The sequence below is a fragment of the Oncorhynchus mykiss genome, chromosome 8 (genome assembly GCF_057628025.1).
Source record: "Oncorhynchus mykiss isolate SJ-2025 chromosome 8, ASM5762802v1, whole genome shotgun sequence".
In the NCBI taxonomy this organism is placed as follows: domain Eukaryota; kingdom Metazoa; phylum Chordata; class Actinopteri; order Salmoniformes; family Salmonidae; genus Oncorhynchus; species Oncorhynchus mykiss.
The window spans coordinates 79,949,474-79,963,574 of NC_143029.1; the positions used below are offsets into that span (position 1 = coordinate 79,949,474).

General features: G+C 47.8%; 1 protein-coding gene across 1 annotated transcript in view; it reads left to right on the forward strand.

Annotated features, from left to right (window-relative positions):
- LOC110530995 (protein unc-13 homolog A) overlaps positions 1 to 14,101 on the forward strand; it is a 120,336-nt gene that overhangs the window by 10,774 nt on the left and 95,461 nt on the right. The window contains exons 2-4 of the mRNA XM_036986346.2: positions 396 to 425; positions 1,292 to 1,391; positions 12,702 to 12,819. Of these exons, the coding sequence (XP_036842241.2) occupies positions 396 to 425; positions 1,292 to 1,391; positions 12,702 to 12,819 (248 nt within the window). The remainder of the gene's footprint in view (positions 1 to 395; positions 426 to 1,291; positions 1,392 to 12,701; positions 12,820 to 14,101) is intronic.

A 14,101-nucleotide genomic window follows, 5' to 3' on the forward strand; every position in this document is an offset into this window, starting at 1 on the left:
GGAAATCGGATGGAATTATACCACCATCCAACGTTCCAGAGATCCAGAGAAATGATCCAACATGAGAACTGCCCACAAAACAGGGTTGTCACTAGTTACCACAGCCACAATGTCAAAAACGTTCCTATTTCTACTATGTATCTTCTTAAAATGTGATTTTAAACCTAGCCCTAACCTTAGCCACACTGCTAATCTTATGCCTAACCCTAACCTTAAATAATATTTTATAGACAGTTTTTACTTTGAGGTTGTGGTAACTAGTGACAACCACAAAACAGGAAACTGGAACCCATTTTGGAGGTTAACAGCTCCAGCATGTTATGTTCTGTATGTAAGAGTTCTGTCGACAGATGGTGTTGCCCTGTGTGACTGTGTTCCTCTTTATGTTTTCCCAGTGAAGAAAGCCAAGCTGGATGGAGCCCAAGGTATGTGCTGCTGGGAACCTGGAAATAGAATAGACAAAACAGGACTGGGTTGGAGAAAACTTGCTAGCTATGTTTTATAGGGACAGGAGTTTACCTGATCATGTGTGGCTGGTCAGGTCATGTGCTGAGGAAAAACTCCTGCCCTGGTCCTAGATCTGTGTTTCAGCCAACTTCTCTGACTAGAGTTCTTATATGGAGCATTTCTTTCCTCTCCTCTTCAGTTGTTTCTTTCTCTACCCCTCACAGATAAATTCAGTTATTTCACTCTCTACCCCTCACAGATAAATGCAGTTCTTTCACTCTCTACCCCTCACAGATAAATTCAGTTCTTTCACTCTCTACCTCTCACAGATAAATTCAGTTATTTCACTCTCTACCCCTCACAGATAAATTCAGTTATTTCACTCTCTACCCCTCACAGATAAATTCAGTTATTTCACTCTCTACCACTCACAGATAAATTCAGTTATTTCACTCTCTACCCCTCACAGACAAATTCAGTTATTTCACTCTCTACCTCTCACAGATAAATTCAGTTCTTTCACTCTCTACCTCTCACAGATAAATTCAGTTCTTTCACTCTCTACCCCTCACAGATAAATTCAGTTCTTTCACTCTCTACCCCTCACAGATAAATTCAGTTAGCTACTTTTCTCCCTCACAGATAAATTCCGTTCTTTACCACTTTACCCCTCACAGAGTAATTCAGATATTTCTGACTCTACCCCTCACAGAGTAATTCAGATATTTCTGACTCTACCCCTCACAGAGTAATTCAGTACTTTCTCACTCTACCCCTCACAGAGAAGTTCAGTTGTTTCTCTCCCTCACAGAGTAATTCAGATCTTTCTCTCTCTCACTCACAGAGAAGTTCAACACGTATGTGACCCTGAAGGTGCAAAATGTGAAGAGCACGACCATCGCTGTCCGGGGAAGCCTGCCCAGCTGGGAGCAGGACTTCATGTTGTGAGTCCTCTCTCTTTCTAAGACTTCATCTCCCTCTCTTCACCATTCTCTACATCTCTATTTCCTTTTTTGTCACTCCTTCACGACTCTGAATTCCTCTTACATCGACCTCCATCTTTCTTTATCCTCTTTATTGTTTAATGTCTTTCCATCAGTTTATCTCTACCTCCTTTTCCCGCCTGCTCCCTCATCCGTTATTTCATCTCTTCTCCCTCGGTACCACTATCACTCACTCCTCCTCCCTCTCCACATGGGCTTCCTCCCAGTTCCTCTCACTCTATCTCTCTCTCTCCTCCTTATCCTCTTCCTCCCAGCTCCTCTCTTTCTCTCTCTCTCTCCTCCTTATCTTCTTTCTTCCAGCACTTCTCTCTCTCTCCTCCTTATCCTATTCCTCCCAGCTCCTCTCTTTCTCTCTCCTCCTTATCTTCTTTCTTCCACCACTTCTCTCTCTCTCCTCCTTATCGTCTTTCTCCCTGCTCATTTCTCTCTCCTCTCCTCCTTATCCTCTTCCTACCAGCTCCTCTCTCTCTCCTCCTTATCCTCTTCATCCCAGCTCCTCTCTCTCTCCTCCTTATCATCTTCCTCCCTGCTCCTTTCTCTCTCCTCTCCTCCTTATCCTCTTACTCCCAGCTCTTCTCTCTCTCCCCTCCTCCTTATCCTCTTTCTCCCAGCTCCTCTCTCTATCTCTCTCCTCCGTATCCTCTTCCTCCCAGCCCCTCTCTCTATCTCTCTCCTCCTTCTCCTATTCCTCCCAGCTATTTTCTCTCTCTCCTCCTTCTCCTCTTCCTCCCAGCCCCTCTCTCTATCTCTCTCCTCCATATCCTCTTCCTCCCAGCCCCTCTCTCTATCTCTCTCCTCCTTATCCTCTTCCTCCCAGCTTCCCTCTCTCTCTCCTCCTTATCCTCTTCCTCCCAGCTCCCCTCTCTCTCGCCTCCTTATCATTTTCCTCCCAGCCCCGCTCTCTCCTCCTTATCTTCTTCCTCCCAGCCCCTCTCCCTATCTCTCTCCTCCTTATCCTCTTCCTCCCAGCTCCTCTCTCTCTCCTCCTTATCCTCTTACTAACCAGCTCATCTCTCTCTCCTCCTTATCCTTTTCCTCCCAGCTCCTCTCTCTCTCCTCCTTATCCTTTTCCTCCCAGCCCCTCTCTCTCCTCCTTATCCTCTTCTTCCCACCTCCTCTCTCTCTTCTCCTCCTTCTCCTCTTCCTCCCAGCTATTTTCTCTCTCTCCTCTCCTCCTTATCCTCTTTCTACCAGCTCCTCTTTCTCGCCTCTCTTCCTTATCCTCTTCCTCCCAGCTCCCCCTCTCTCTCCTCCTTATCCTCTTCCTAACCAGCTCCTCTCTCTCACCTCCTTATCCTTTTCCTCCCAGCTCCCCCCTCTCTCTCTCCTCCATATCCTCCTAATCAACTCCTCTCTCTCCTCCTTATCCTCTTCCTCCCAGCTCCTCTCTCTCCTCTCACCCTTATCCTCTTCCTCCCAGCTCCTCTCTCCTCTCACCCTTATCCTCTTCCTCCCAGCTCCTCTCTCCTCTCCTCCTTATCCTCTTCCTCCCAGCTCCTCTCTCTCCTCTCACCCTTATCCTCTTCCTCCCAGCTCCTCTCTCCTCTCCCCCTTATCCTCTCCCTCCCAGCTCCTCTCTCCTCTCCTCCTTATCCTCTTCCTCCCAGCTCCTCTCTCTCCTCTCACCCTTATCCTCTTCCTCCCAGCTCCTCTCTCCTCTCACCCTTATCCTCTTCCTCCCAGCTCCTCTCTCTCCTCTCACCCTCATCCTCTTCCTCCCAGCTCCTCTCTCTCCTCTCACCCTTATCCTCTTCCTCCCAGCTCCTCTCTCTCCTCTCCTCCTTATCCTCTTCCTCCCAGCTCCTCTCTCTCCTCTCACCCTTATCCTCTTCCTCCCAGCTCCTCTCTCCTCTCCTCCTTATCCTCTTCCTCCCAGCTCCTCTCTCTCCTCTCACCCTTATCCTCTTCCTCCCAGCTCCTCTCTCCTCTCACCCTTATCCTCTTCCTCCCAGCTCCTCTCTCCTCTCCTCCTTATCCTCTTCCTCCCAGCTCCTCTCTCTCCTCTCACCCTTATCCTCTTCCTCCCAGCTCCTCTCTCCTCTCCCCCTTATCCTCTCCCTCCCAGCTCCTCTCTCTCTCTCCTCCTTATCCTCTTCCTCCCAGCTCCTCTCTCTCCTCTCCTCCTTATCCTCTTCCTCCCAGCTCCTCTCTCCTCTCCCCCTTATCCTCTTCCTCCCAGCTCCTGTCTCCTCTCCCCCTTATCCTCTTCTTCCAAGCTTCTCTCTCTCCTCCTTATCCTCTTCCTCCCAGCAATTATCTCTCTCTCCTCCTTATCCTCTTCCTCCCAGCAATTCTCTCTCTCTCTCTCCTCCTTATCTTCTTCCTCCCAGCTCCTTTCTCTCTCTCTCTCTCTCTCTCCTCCTTATCTTCTTCCTTCCAGCTCCTCTCTCTCCTCTCCTCCTTATCCTCTTCTTCCCAGCTCCTCTCTCCTCTCCTCCTTATCCTCTCCCTCCCAGCTCCTCTCTCCTCTCCTCCTTATCCTCTTCTTCCCAGCTCCTCTCTCTGTCCTCCTTATCCTCTTCCTCCCAGCTTTTCTCTCTCTCCTCCTTATCCTCTTCCTCCCCGTTGCTTCTTGATCTCTTACTTCCTCCCTTCTTCCTCCTCCCTTTTCTCCTCCTACTGTTCCCTTATCTTCCCTCATCCTCCTCTCCCTCCTCTTTCATTACATAACCATCTCCTACAGTACATAACCATCTCCTACAGTACATAACCATCTCCTACATTACATAACCATCTCCTACATTACATAACCAGCTCCTACATTACATAACCATCTCCTACATTACATAACCATCTCCTACATTACATAACCATCTCCTACATTACATAACCATCTCCTACATTACATAACCAGCTCCTACATTACATAACCATCTCCTACATTACATAACCATCTCCTACATTACATAACCATCTCCTACATTACATAACCATCTCCTACATTACATAACCATCTCCTACATTACATAACCATCTCCTACATTACATAACCATCTCCTACATTACATAACCATCTCCTACATTACATAACCATCTCCTACATTACATAACCAGCTCCTACATTACATAACCATCTCCTACATTACATAACCATCTCCTACATTACATAACCATCTCCTACAGTACATAACCATCTCCTACAGTACATAACCAGCTCCTACATTACATAACCAGCTCCTACATTACATAACCATCTCCTACATTACATAACCAGCTCCTACATTACATAACCATCTCCTACATTACATAACCAGCTCCTACAGTACATAACCATCTCCTACAGTACATAACCATCTCCTACAGTACATAACCATCTCCTACAGTACATAACCATCTCCTACATTACATAACCAGCTCCTACATTACATAACCATCTCCTACATTACATAACCAGCTCCTACATTACATAACCAGCTCCTACATTACATAACCAGCTCCTACATTACATAACCAGCTCCTACATTACATGACTTACTAACAGTGTGCTTGTCAGCGAATGTGGATGGTGAAAGTGTGCCAGTGAGTGTATACTAGTTTGACTGGTGAGTAGTGTAGTAGCCAGTGAGTGCATACTAGTTTGACTGCTGAGTAGTGTGGTAGCCAGTGAGTGTATACTAGTTTGACTGGGGAGAAGTGTGGTAGCCAGTGAGTGTTTACTAGTTTGACTGGTGAGAAGTGTGGTAGCCAGTGAGTGTATACTAGTTTGTCTGGTGAGTAGTGTGGTAGCCAGTGAGTGTATACTAGTTTGACTGGGGAGAAGTGTGGTAGCCAGTGAGTGTATACTAGTTTGACTGGGGAGAAGTGTGGTAGCCAGTGAGTGTATACTAGTTTGACTGGTGAGAAGTGTGGTAGTCAGTGAGTGTATACTAGTTTGACTGGTGAGTATTATGCTTACGTGTGGCAGGTAGCCTAGTGTGGCAGGTAGCCTAGTGTGGCAGGTAGCCTAGTGGTTAGAGGGTTGGACTTGTAACCGAAAGGTTGCAAGATCAAATCCCCGAGCTGAAGAGGTAAACATCTGTCGTTCTTCCCCTCAACGAGGCAGTTAACCCACTGTTCCTAGGCCGTCATTGAAAATCTGAATTAGTTCTTAACTGACTTGCCTAGTTAAATAAAGAAGTCATGAAAAAATAAAAACGAGTGTCTTATGAAACATGCAGCAGTAGGCAGGCTGGTTGACTGCAGAGTAGTGTCCTGTGGGCTGCTGGTGTGATGGTGCGAGGCGTTTGGCATTGTAACAGTGATGAACCACAGAAGGTCTTAGCTAAAACTCAGATCCCTCTGTAATGGCTTCGTCTCCTCCCTAAAACTCAGATCCCTCTGTAATGGCTTCCAGTCTCCTCCCTAAAACTTAGATCCCTCTGTAATGGCTTCCAGTCTCCTCCCTAAAACTCAGATCCCTCTGTAATGGCTTCCAGTCTCCTCCCTAAAACTCAGATCCCTCTGTAATGGCTTCCAGTCTCCTCCATAAAACTCAGATCCCTCTGTAATGGCTTCCAGTCTCCTCCCTAAAACTTAGATCCCTCTGTAATGGCTTCCAGTCTCCTCCCTAAAACTCAGATCCCTCTGTAATGGCTTCGTCTCCTCCCTAAAACTCAGATCCCTCTGTAATGGCTTCCAGTCTCCTCCCTAAAACTCAGATCCCTCTGTAATGGCTTCCAGTCTCCTCCCTAAAACTCAGATCCCTCTGTAATGGCTTCCAGTCTCCTCCATAAAACTCAGATCCCTCTGTAATGGCTTCCAGTCTCCTCCCTAAAACTTAGATCCCTCTGTAATGGCTTCCAGTCTCCTCCCTAAAACTCAGATCCCTCTGTAATGGCTTCGTCTCCTCCCTAAAACTCAGATCCCTCTGTAATGGCTTCCAGTCTCCTCCCTAAAACTCAGATCCCTCTGTAATGGCTTCGTCTCCTCCCTAAAACTCAGATCCCTCTGTAATGGCTTCGTCTCCTCCCTAAAACTCAGATCCCTCTGTAATGGCTTCCAGTATCCTCCCTAAAACTCAGATCCCTCTGTAATTGCTTCCAGTCTCCTCCCTAAAACTCAGATCCCTCTGTAATGGCTTCGTCTCCTCCATAAAACTCAGACCCCTCTGTAATGTCTTCCAGTCTCCTCCCTAAAACTCAGATCCCTCTGTAATGGCTTCCAGTCTCCTCCCTAAAACTCAGATCCCTCTGTAATGGCTTCCAGTCTCCTCCCTAAAACTCAGATCCCTCTGTAATGGCTTCGTCTCCTCCCTAAAACTCAGATCCCTCTGTAATGGCTTCCAGTCTCCTCCCTAAAACTCAGATCCCTCTGTAATGGCTTCCAGTCTCCTCCATAAAACTCAGATCCCTCTGTAATGGCTTCCAGTCTCCTCCCTAAAACTCAGATCCCTCTGTAATGGCTTCGTCTCCTCCCTAAAACTCAGATCCCTCTGTAATGGCTTCCAGTCTCCTCCCTAAAACTCAGATCCCTCTGTAATGGCTTCGTCTCCTCCCTAAAACTCAGATCCCTCTGTAATGGCTTCGTCTCCTCCCTAAAACTCAGATCCCTCTGTAATGGCTTCCAGTATCCTCCCTAAAACTCAGATCCCTCTGTAATTGCTTCCAGTCTCCTCCCTAAAACTCAGATCCCTCTGTAATGGCTTCGTCTCCTCCATAAAACTCAGACCCCTCTGTAATGTCTTCCAGTCTCCTCCCTAAAACTCAGATCCCTCTGTAATGGCTTCCAGTGTCCTCCCTAAAACTCAGATCCCTCTGTAATGGCTTCCAGTCTCCTCCCTAAAACTCAGATCCCTCTGTAATGGCTTCCAGTCTCCTCCCTAAAACTCAGATCCCTCTGTAATGGCTTCCAGTCTCCTCCCTAAAACTCAGATCCCTCTGTAATGGCTTCCAGTCTCCTCCCTAAAACTCAGATCCCTCTGTAATGGCTTCGTCTCCTCCCTAAAACTCAGATCCCTCTGTAATGGCTTCCAGTCTCCTCCCTAAAACTTAGATCCCTCTGTAATGGCTTCCAGTCTCCTCCCTAAAACTCAGATCCCTCTGTAATGGCTTCCAGTCTCCTCCCTAAAACTCAGATCCCTCTGTAATGGCTTCCAGTCTCGTCCCTAAAACTCAGATCTCTCTGTAATGGCTTCCAGTCTCCTCCCACAGTTACAGGCACTAATCAAAATGACACTTTTCTTAAAAAGAGTCACTACTCAGACAGGAAATCTTGCCTCCTTCTTTTTAAAACAAAGGTAGACTCAGCGATATGACATAGATGCAGAAAATAAAGAGCATAGTCGGTCACCCCAAAAATATTTACAGTAGAAGTGGGAAGTTTACACACACTTAGGTTGGAGTCATTAAAACCAGTTTTTCAAAAACTCCACAAATGTCTTGTTAACAAACTATAGTTTTGGCAGGTCGGTTAGGACATCTACTCTGTGCATGACACAAGTCATTTTTCCAACAATTATTTACAGACAGATTATTTCACTTATAATTCACTGGATCACAATTCCAGTGGGTCAGAAGTTTACATACACTAAGTTGACGGTGCCTTTAAACAGCTTGGAAAATTCTAGAAAATTATGTCATGGCTTTAGAAGCTTCTGATAGGCCAATTGACATAATTGGAGTCAATTGGAGGTATACCTGTGGATGTATCTCAAGGCCTACCTTCAAACTCAGTGCCTCTTTGCTTGACATCATGGGAAAATCAAGAGAAATCAGCCAAGACCTCAGGAAAAAATGTGTAGACCTCCACAAGTCTGGTTCATCCTTGGGAGCAATTTCCAAACACCTGAAGGTACCACGTTCATCTGCACAAACAATAGTACGCAACTATAAACACCATGGGACCACGCAGCCGTCACACAGCTCAGGAAGGAGACGCGTTCTGTCTCCTAGAGATGGACATACCTTGGTTGCCAAAAGTGCAAATCAATCCCAGAACAACAGCAAAGGACCTTGTGAAGATGCTGGAGGAAACAGGTACAAAATTATCTATATCCACATAACCTGAAAGGCCGCTCAGCAAGGAAGAAGCCACTGCTCCAAAACCGCCATAAAAAAGCCAGACTACGGTTTGCAACTGCACATGGGGACAAAGATCGTACTTTTTGGAGAAATGTCCTCTCGTCTGATGAAATAAAAATTGAACTGTTTGGCCATAATGACCATTGTTATGTTTTGAGGAAAAAGGGGGAGGCTTGCAAGCCGAAGAACACCATCCCAACCGTGAAGCACGGGGGTGGCAGCATCATGTTGTGGGGGTGCTTTGCTGCAGGAGGGGCTGGTGCACTTCACAAAATAGATGGCTTCATGAGGCATGAAAATGATGTGAATATATTGAAGCAACATCTCAAGACATCAGTCAGGAAGTTAAGCTTGGTCGCAAATGGGTCTTCCAACTGGACAATGACCCCAAGCATACTTCCAAAGTTGTGGCAAAATGGCTTAAGCACAACAAAGTCAAGGTATTGGAGTAGCCATCACAAAGCCCTGACCTCAATCCTATAGAAATGTTGTGGGCATAACTGAAAAAGCGTGTGCAGAAAAGGAGGCCTACAAACCTGACTCAGTAACTCCAGCTCTGTCAGGAGGAATGGGCCAAAATTCACCCAACTTATTGTGGGAAGCTTGTGGAAGGCTACCCGAAACGTTTTACCCAAGTTAAACAATTTAAAAGCAATGCTACCAAATACTTATTGAGTGTATGTAAACTTCTGACCCACTGGGAATGTGATTAAAGAAATAAAAGCTGAAATAAATCATTCTCTCTACTATTATTCTGACATTTCACATTCTTAATATGAAGTGGTAATCCTAACGGACCTAAAACAGGGAATTTTTACTAGAATTAAATGACATTTAATCCTAGTACATTTGATCTTGACATTTAATCCTAGTAAAAATGCCCTGTTTTAGGCAATGCACTGGGATTAATTTGCACTGTATAGTTGATGAGACATTGAATTTGGCCTTACTGCTATTATCCCATAGAAAGGCATTGAATTACATCTTTATACATCGATAAACAGATTTTTAGGGGCTAAAGGAAGTGTGTTCCTAAGTGCCTGTCCTATATCTGAGAGATATAAGAAGGGTCAGGAAATAATTCCTTATTTATTTTTTATATGTATATAACTCCTTATTTTATGCTCTAAACTATCGCCATATATACTTCCATTCATTTTTTAAACTGGTACCCGGCTACCTTCAGACTAGTCTTGTGAGGCTTGTGGGCGTCTCCCCTCTCCCAAACGCCCCCCCCCCCCACCTCCTCCATCTCTCTCCCCCCTCTCTACTCCCCCATCTCTCTCTTCCCCTCTCTCCACTCGCTCTCTACCTCTCCCCCTCTCTACTCCCCCATCTCTCTCTTCCCCTCTCTCCCCCCTCTCTACTCCCCCATCTCTCTCTTCCCCTCCCTCCCCTCGTTCTCTACCTCTCCCCCTCTCTACTCCCCCATCTCTTTCTTCCCCTCTCTCCACTCGCTCTCTACCTCTCTCCCCTCTCTACTCCCCATCTCTCTTCCCCTCTCTCCCCTCGCTCTCTACCTCTCCCCCTTCCTCTCTCTCCACTCGCTCTCTACCTCTCCCCCTCTCTACTCCCCCATCTCTCTCTTCCCCTCCCTCTCCTCATTCTCTACCTCTCACCCCTCTCTACTCCCCCATCTCTCTCTTCCCCTCCCTCCCCTCGCTCTCTACCTCTATCCCCTCTCTACTCCCCCATCTCTCTCTTCCCCTCCCTCCCCTCATTCTCTACCTCTCACCCCTCTCTACTCCCCCATCTCTCTCTTCCCCTCCCTCCCCTCGCTCTCTACCTCTCTCCCCTCTCTACTCCCCCATATCTCTCTTCCTCTCCCTCCCCTCGTTCTCTACCTCTCTCCCCTCTCTACTCCCCCATCTCTCTCTTCCCCTCCCTCCCCTCGTTCTCTACCTCTCTCCCCTCTCTACTCCCCCGTCTCTCTACCTCTCCCCCGTCTCTCTACCTCTCTCCACTCTCTACTCCCTCATCTCTCTCTTCCCCTCCCTCCCCTCGCTCTCTACCTCTCTCCCCTCTCTTCTCCCCCATCTCTCTCTTCCCCTCCCTCCCCTCGTTCTCTACCTCTCCCCCCTCTCTACTCCCCCATCCCTCTCTTCCCCTCGCTCTCTACCTCTCTCCCCTCTCTACTCCCCCATCTCTCTCTTCCCCTCCCTCCCCTTGCTCTCTACCTCTCTCCCCTCTCTACTCCCCCATCTCTCTCTTCCCCTCCCTCCCTCCCCTCGTTCTCTACCTCTCCCCCCTCTCTACTCCCCCATCTCTCTCTTCCCCTCCCTCCCCTCGTTCTCTACCTCTCCCCCCTCTCTACTCCCCCATCTCTCTCTTCCCCTCCCTCCCCTCGCTCTCTACCTCTCTCCCCTCTCTTCTCCCCCATCTCTCTCTTCCCCTCCCTCCCCTCGTTCTCTACCTCTCCCCCCTCTCTACTCCCCCATCCCTCTCTTCCCCTCGTTCTCTACCTCTCCCCCCTCTCTACTCCTCCATCTCTCTCTTCCCCTCTCTCCCCTCGCTCTCTACCGCTCTCCCCTCTCTACTCCCCCATCTCTCTCTTCCCCTCCCTCCCCTCGCTCTCTACCTCTCCCCCCTCTCTACTCCCCCATCTCTCTCTTCCCCTCCCTCCCCTCATTCTCTACCTCTCCCCCCTCTCTACTCCCCCATCTCTCTCTTCCCCTCCCTCCCCTCGTTCTCTACCTCTCCCCCTCTCTACTCCCCCATCTCCCTCTTCCCCTCCCTCCCCTCGTTCTCTACCTCTCCCCCCTCTCTACTCCCCCATCTCTCTCTTCCCCTCCCTCCCCTCGCTCTCTACCTCTCCCCCGTCTCTCTACTTCTCCCCCGTCTCTCTACCTCTCCCCCGTCTCTCTACCTCTCCCCCCTCTCTACTCCCCCATCTCTCTCTTCCCCTCCCTCCCCTCATTCTCTACCTCTCCCCCCTCTCTACTCCCCCATCTCTCTCTTCCCCTCCCTCCCCTCGTTCTCTACCTCTCCCCCCTCTCTTCTCCCCCATCTCTCTCTTCCCCTCCCTCCCCTCGTTCTCTACCTCTCCCCCCTCTCTACTCCCCCATCTCTCTCTTCCCCTCCCTCCCCTCGCTCTCTACCTCTCCCCCGTCTCTCTACCTCTCCCCCGTCTCTCTACCTCTCCCCCGTCTCTCTACCTCTCCCCCCTCTCTACTCCCCCATCTCTCTCTTCCCCTCTCTCCCCTCGCTCTCTACCTCTCCACCGTCTCTCTGTTTAATAACTCCCTGATGTCTTGTAAAGGCTGTTTGTTAGATTCCTCCCAGACACTCTCTTATAGAGACGTATTTTCTATTTGGTACCCTCAGACCCAGAAGTAATTTGTGTGTGTGTGTCTGTGTGTTAGAGAGAGAGAAAAAATATAATAATCCCAATCACACAGCACATTTGTATGTCCCACCCTGGGCTTTTGTCTGACTCTGGGTCGGCCTCTGTTTACTCTAGTTCCTCCTCCTCCCCCCTCCAACCCTCCCTCACTCCTTCCACTCAGTTTATTCCTGTCTTCCTGACACAAACTCCTCTGTGTATCTCTTTTCCCCATTCTCTCTCCTGCTGTCTTCTCCATCTCTTTCTCCCTCTCTCTGTCTCTCTTTCTCCCTCTCTCTGTGTCTCGCTCTGTGTCTCTCTCTGTGTCTCTCTCTCCCTCTGTCTCTCTCTTTCTCCCTCTCTCTGTGTCTCTCTTTTTCTCTCTCTTTCTCTCTCGCTTTCTCCCTCTCTCTGTCTCTCTCTGTGTCTCTCTCTCTCTGTCTCTCTCTCTCTCTCTCTCTGTCTTGTCTCTCTCTGTCTCTCTCTCTCTCTCTTTCTCCCTCTCTCTGTCTCTCTCTTTCTCTCTCTCTTTCTCCCTCTCTCTGTGTCTCTCTCTCTGTCTCTCTCTCTGTCTTGTCTCTCTCTCTGTCTCTCACTCTGTCTTGTCTCTCTCTTTCTCCCTCTCTCTGTCTCTGGTTCTCCCTCTCTTTGTGTCTCTCTTTCTCCCTCTCTCTGTGTCTCTCTCTCTGTCTCTCTCTTTCTCCCTCTCTCTGTCTCTCTTTCTCCCTCTCTCTGTGTCTCTCTCTTTCTCCCTGTCTCTGTCTCTTTCTCTCTCTCTTTCTCCCTCTCTCTCTGTGTCTCTCTCTGTGTCTCTCTCTGTCTCTCTGTCTCTCTCTTTCTCCCTCTCTCTCTCTCGTTCTCCCTCTCTCTGTCCCTCTCTCCGTGTCTCTCTCTGTCTCTGTCTATGTGTCTCTCTCTGTCTGTCTCTAGTGAGATTAACAGGCTGGACCTGGGGCTGACGGTGGAGATGTGGAATAAAGGCTTAATATGGGACACCATGGTTGGCACGGTGTGGATCCCCCTGCACAGCATCCGCCAATCAAACGAGGTACACTACACCCCCAAAACTCATACTGGCATAGTACTACTTACTTACTTAAAAATAAAAAAATTTTTTGGGGGGGGATCAGCTTAATATTGCGGAAAGAATATTGGTTTCATCAATGTAACTGTCTGCATCATTTCCAATCCCCCATATATTTTTGGGGTAAATATATATATCCATACATGCATGCATACATATACACATATATACAGTGCCTTGCGAAAGTATTCGGCCCCCTTGAACTTTGCAGGTCTGGACTTTGACTTGGCCATTCTAACACCTGGATATGTTTATTTTTGAACCATTCCATTGTAGATTTTGCTTTATGTTTTGGATCATTGTCTTGTTGGAAGACAAATCTCCGTCCCAGTCTCAGGTCTTTTGCAGACTCCATCAGGTTTTCTTCCAGAATGGTCCTGTATTTGGCTCCATCCATCTTCCCATCAATTTTAACCATCTTCCCTGTCCCTGCTGAAGAAAAGCAGGCCCAAACCATGATGCTGCCACCACCATGTTTGACAGTGGGGATTGGTGTTCAGGGTGATGAGCTGTGTTGCTTTTACGCCAAACATAACGTTTTGCATTGTTGCCAAAAAGTTCAATTTTGGTTTCATCTGACCAGAGCACCTTCTTCCACATGTTTGGTGTGTCTCCCAGGTGGCTTGTGGCAAACTTTAAATTACACTTTTTATGGATATCTTTAAGAAATGGCTTTCTACTTGCCACTCTTCCATAAAGGCCAGATTTGTGCAATATACGACTGATTGTTGTCCTATGGACAGAGTCTCCCACCTCAGCTGTAGATCTCTGCAGTTCATCCAGAGTGATCATGGGCCTCTTGGCTGCATCTCTGATCAGTATTCTCCTTGTATGAGCTGAAAGTTTAGAGGGACGGCCAGATCTTGGTAGATTTGCAGTGGTCTGATACTCCTTCCATTTCAATATTATCGCTTGCACAGTGCTCCTTGGGATGTTAAAAGCTTGGGAAATCTTTTTGTATCCAAATCCGGCTTTAAACTTCTTCACAACAGTATCTCGGACCTGCCTGGTGTGTTCCTTGTTCTTCATGATGCTCTCTGCGCTTTTAATGGACCTCTGAGCCTATCACAGTGCAGGTGCATTTATACGGAGACTTGATTACACACAGGTGGATTGTATTTATCATCATTAGTCATTTAGGTCAACATTGGATCATTCAGAGATCCTCACTGAACTTCTGGAGAGAGTTTGCTGCACTGAAAGTAAAGGGGCTGAATAATTTTGCACGCCCAATTTTTCAGTTTTT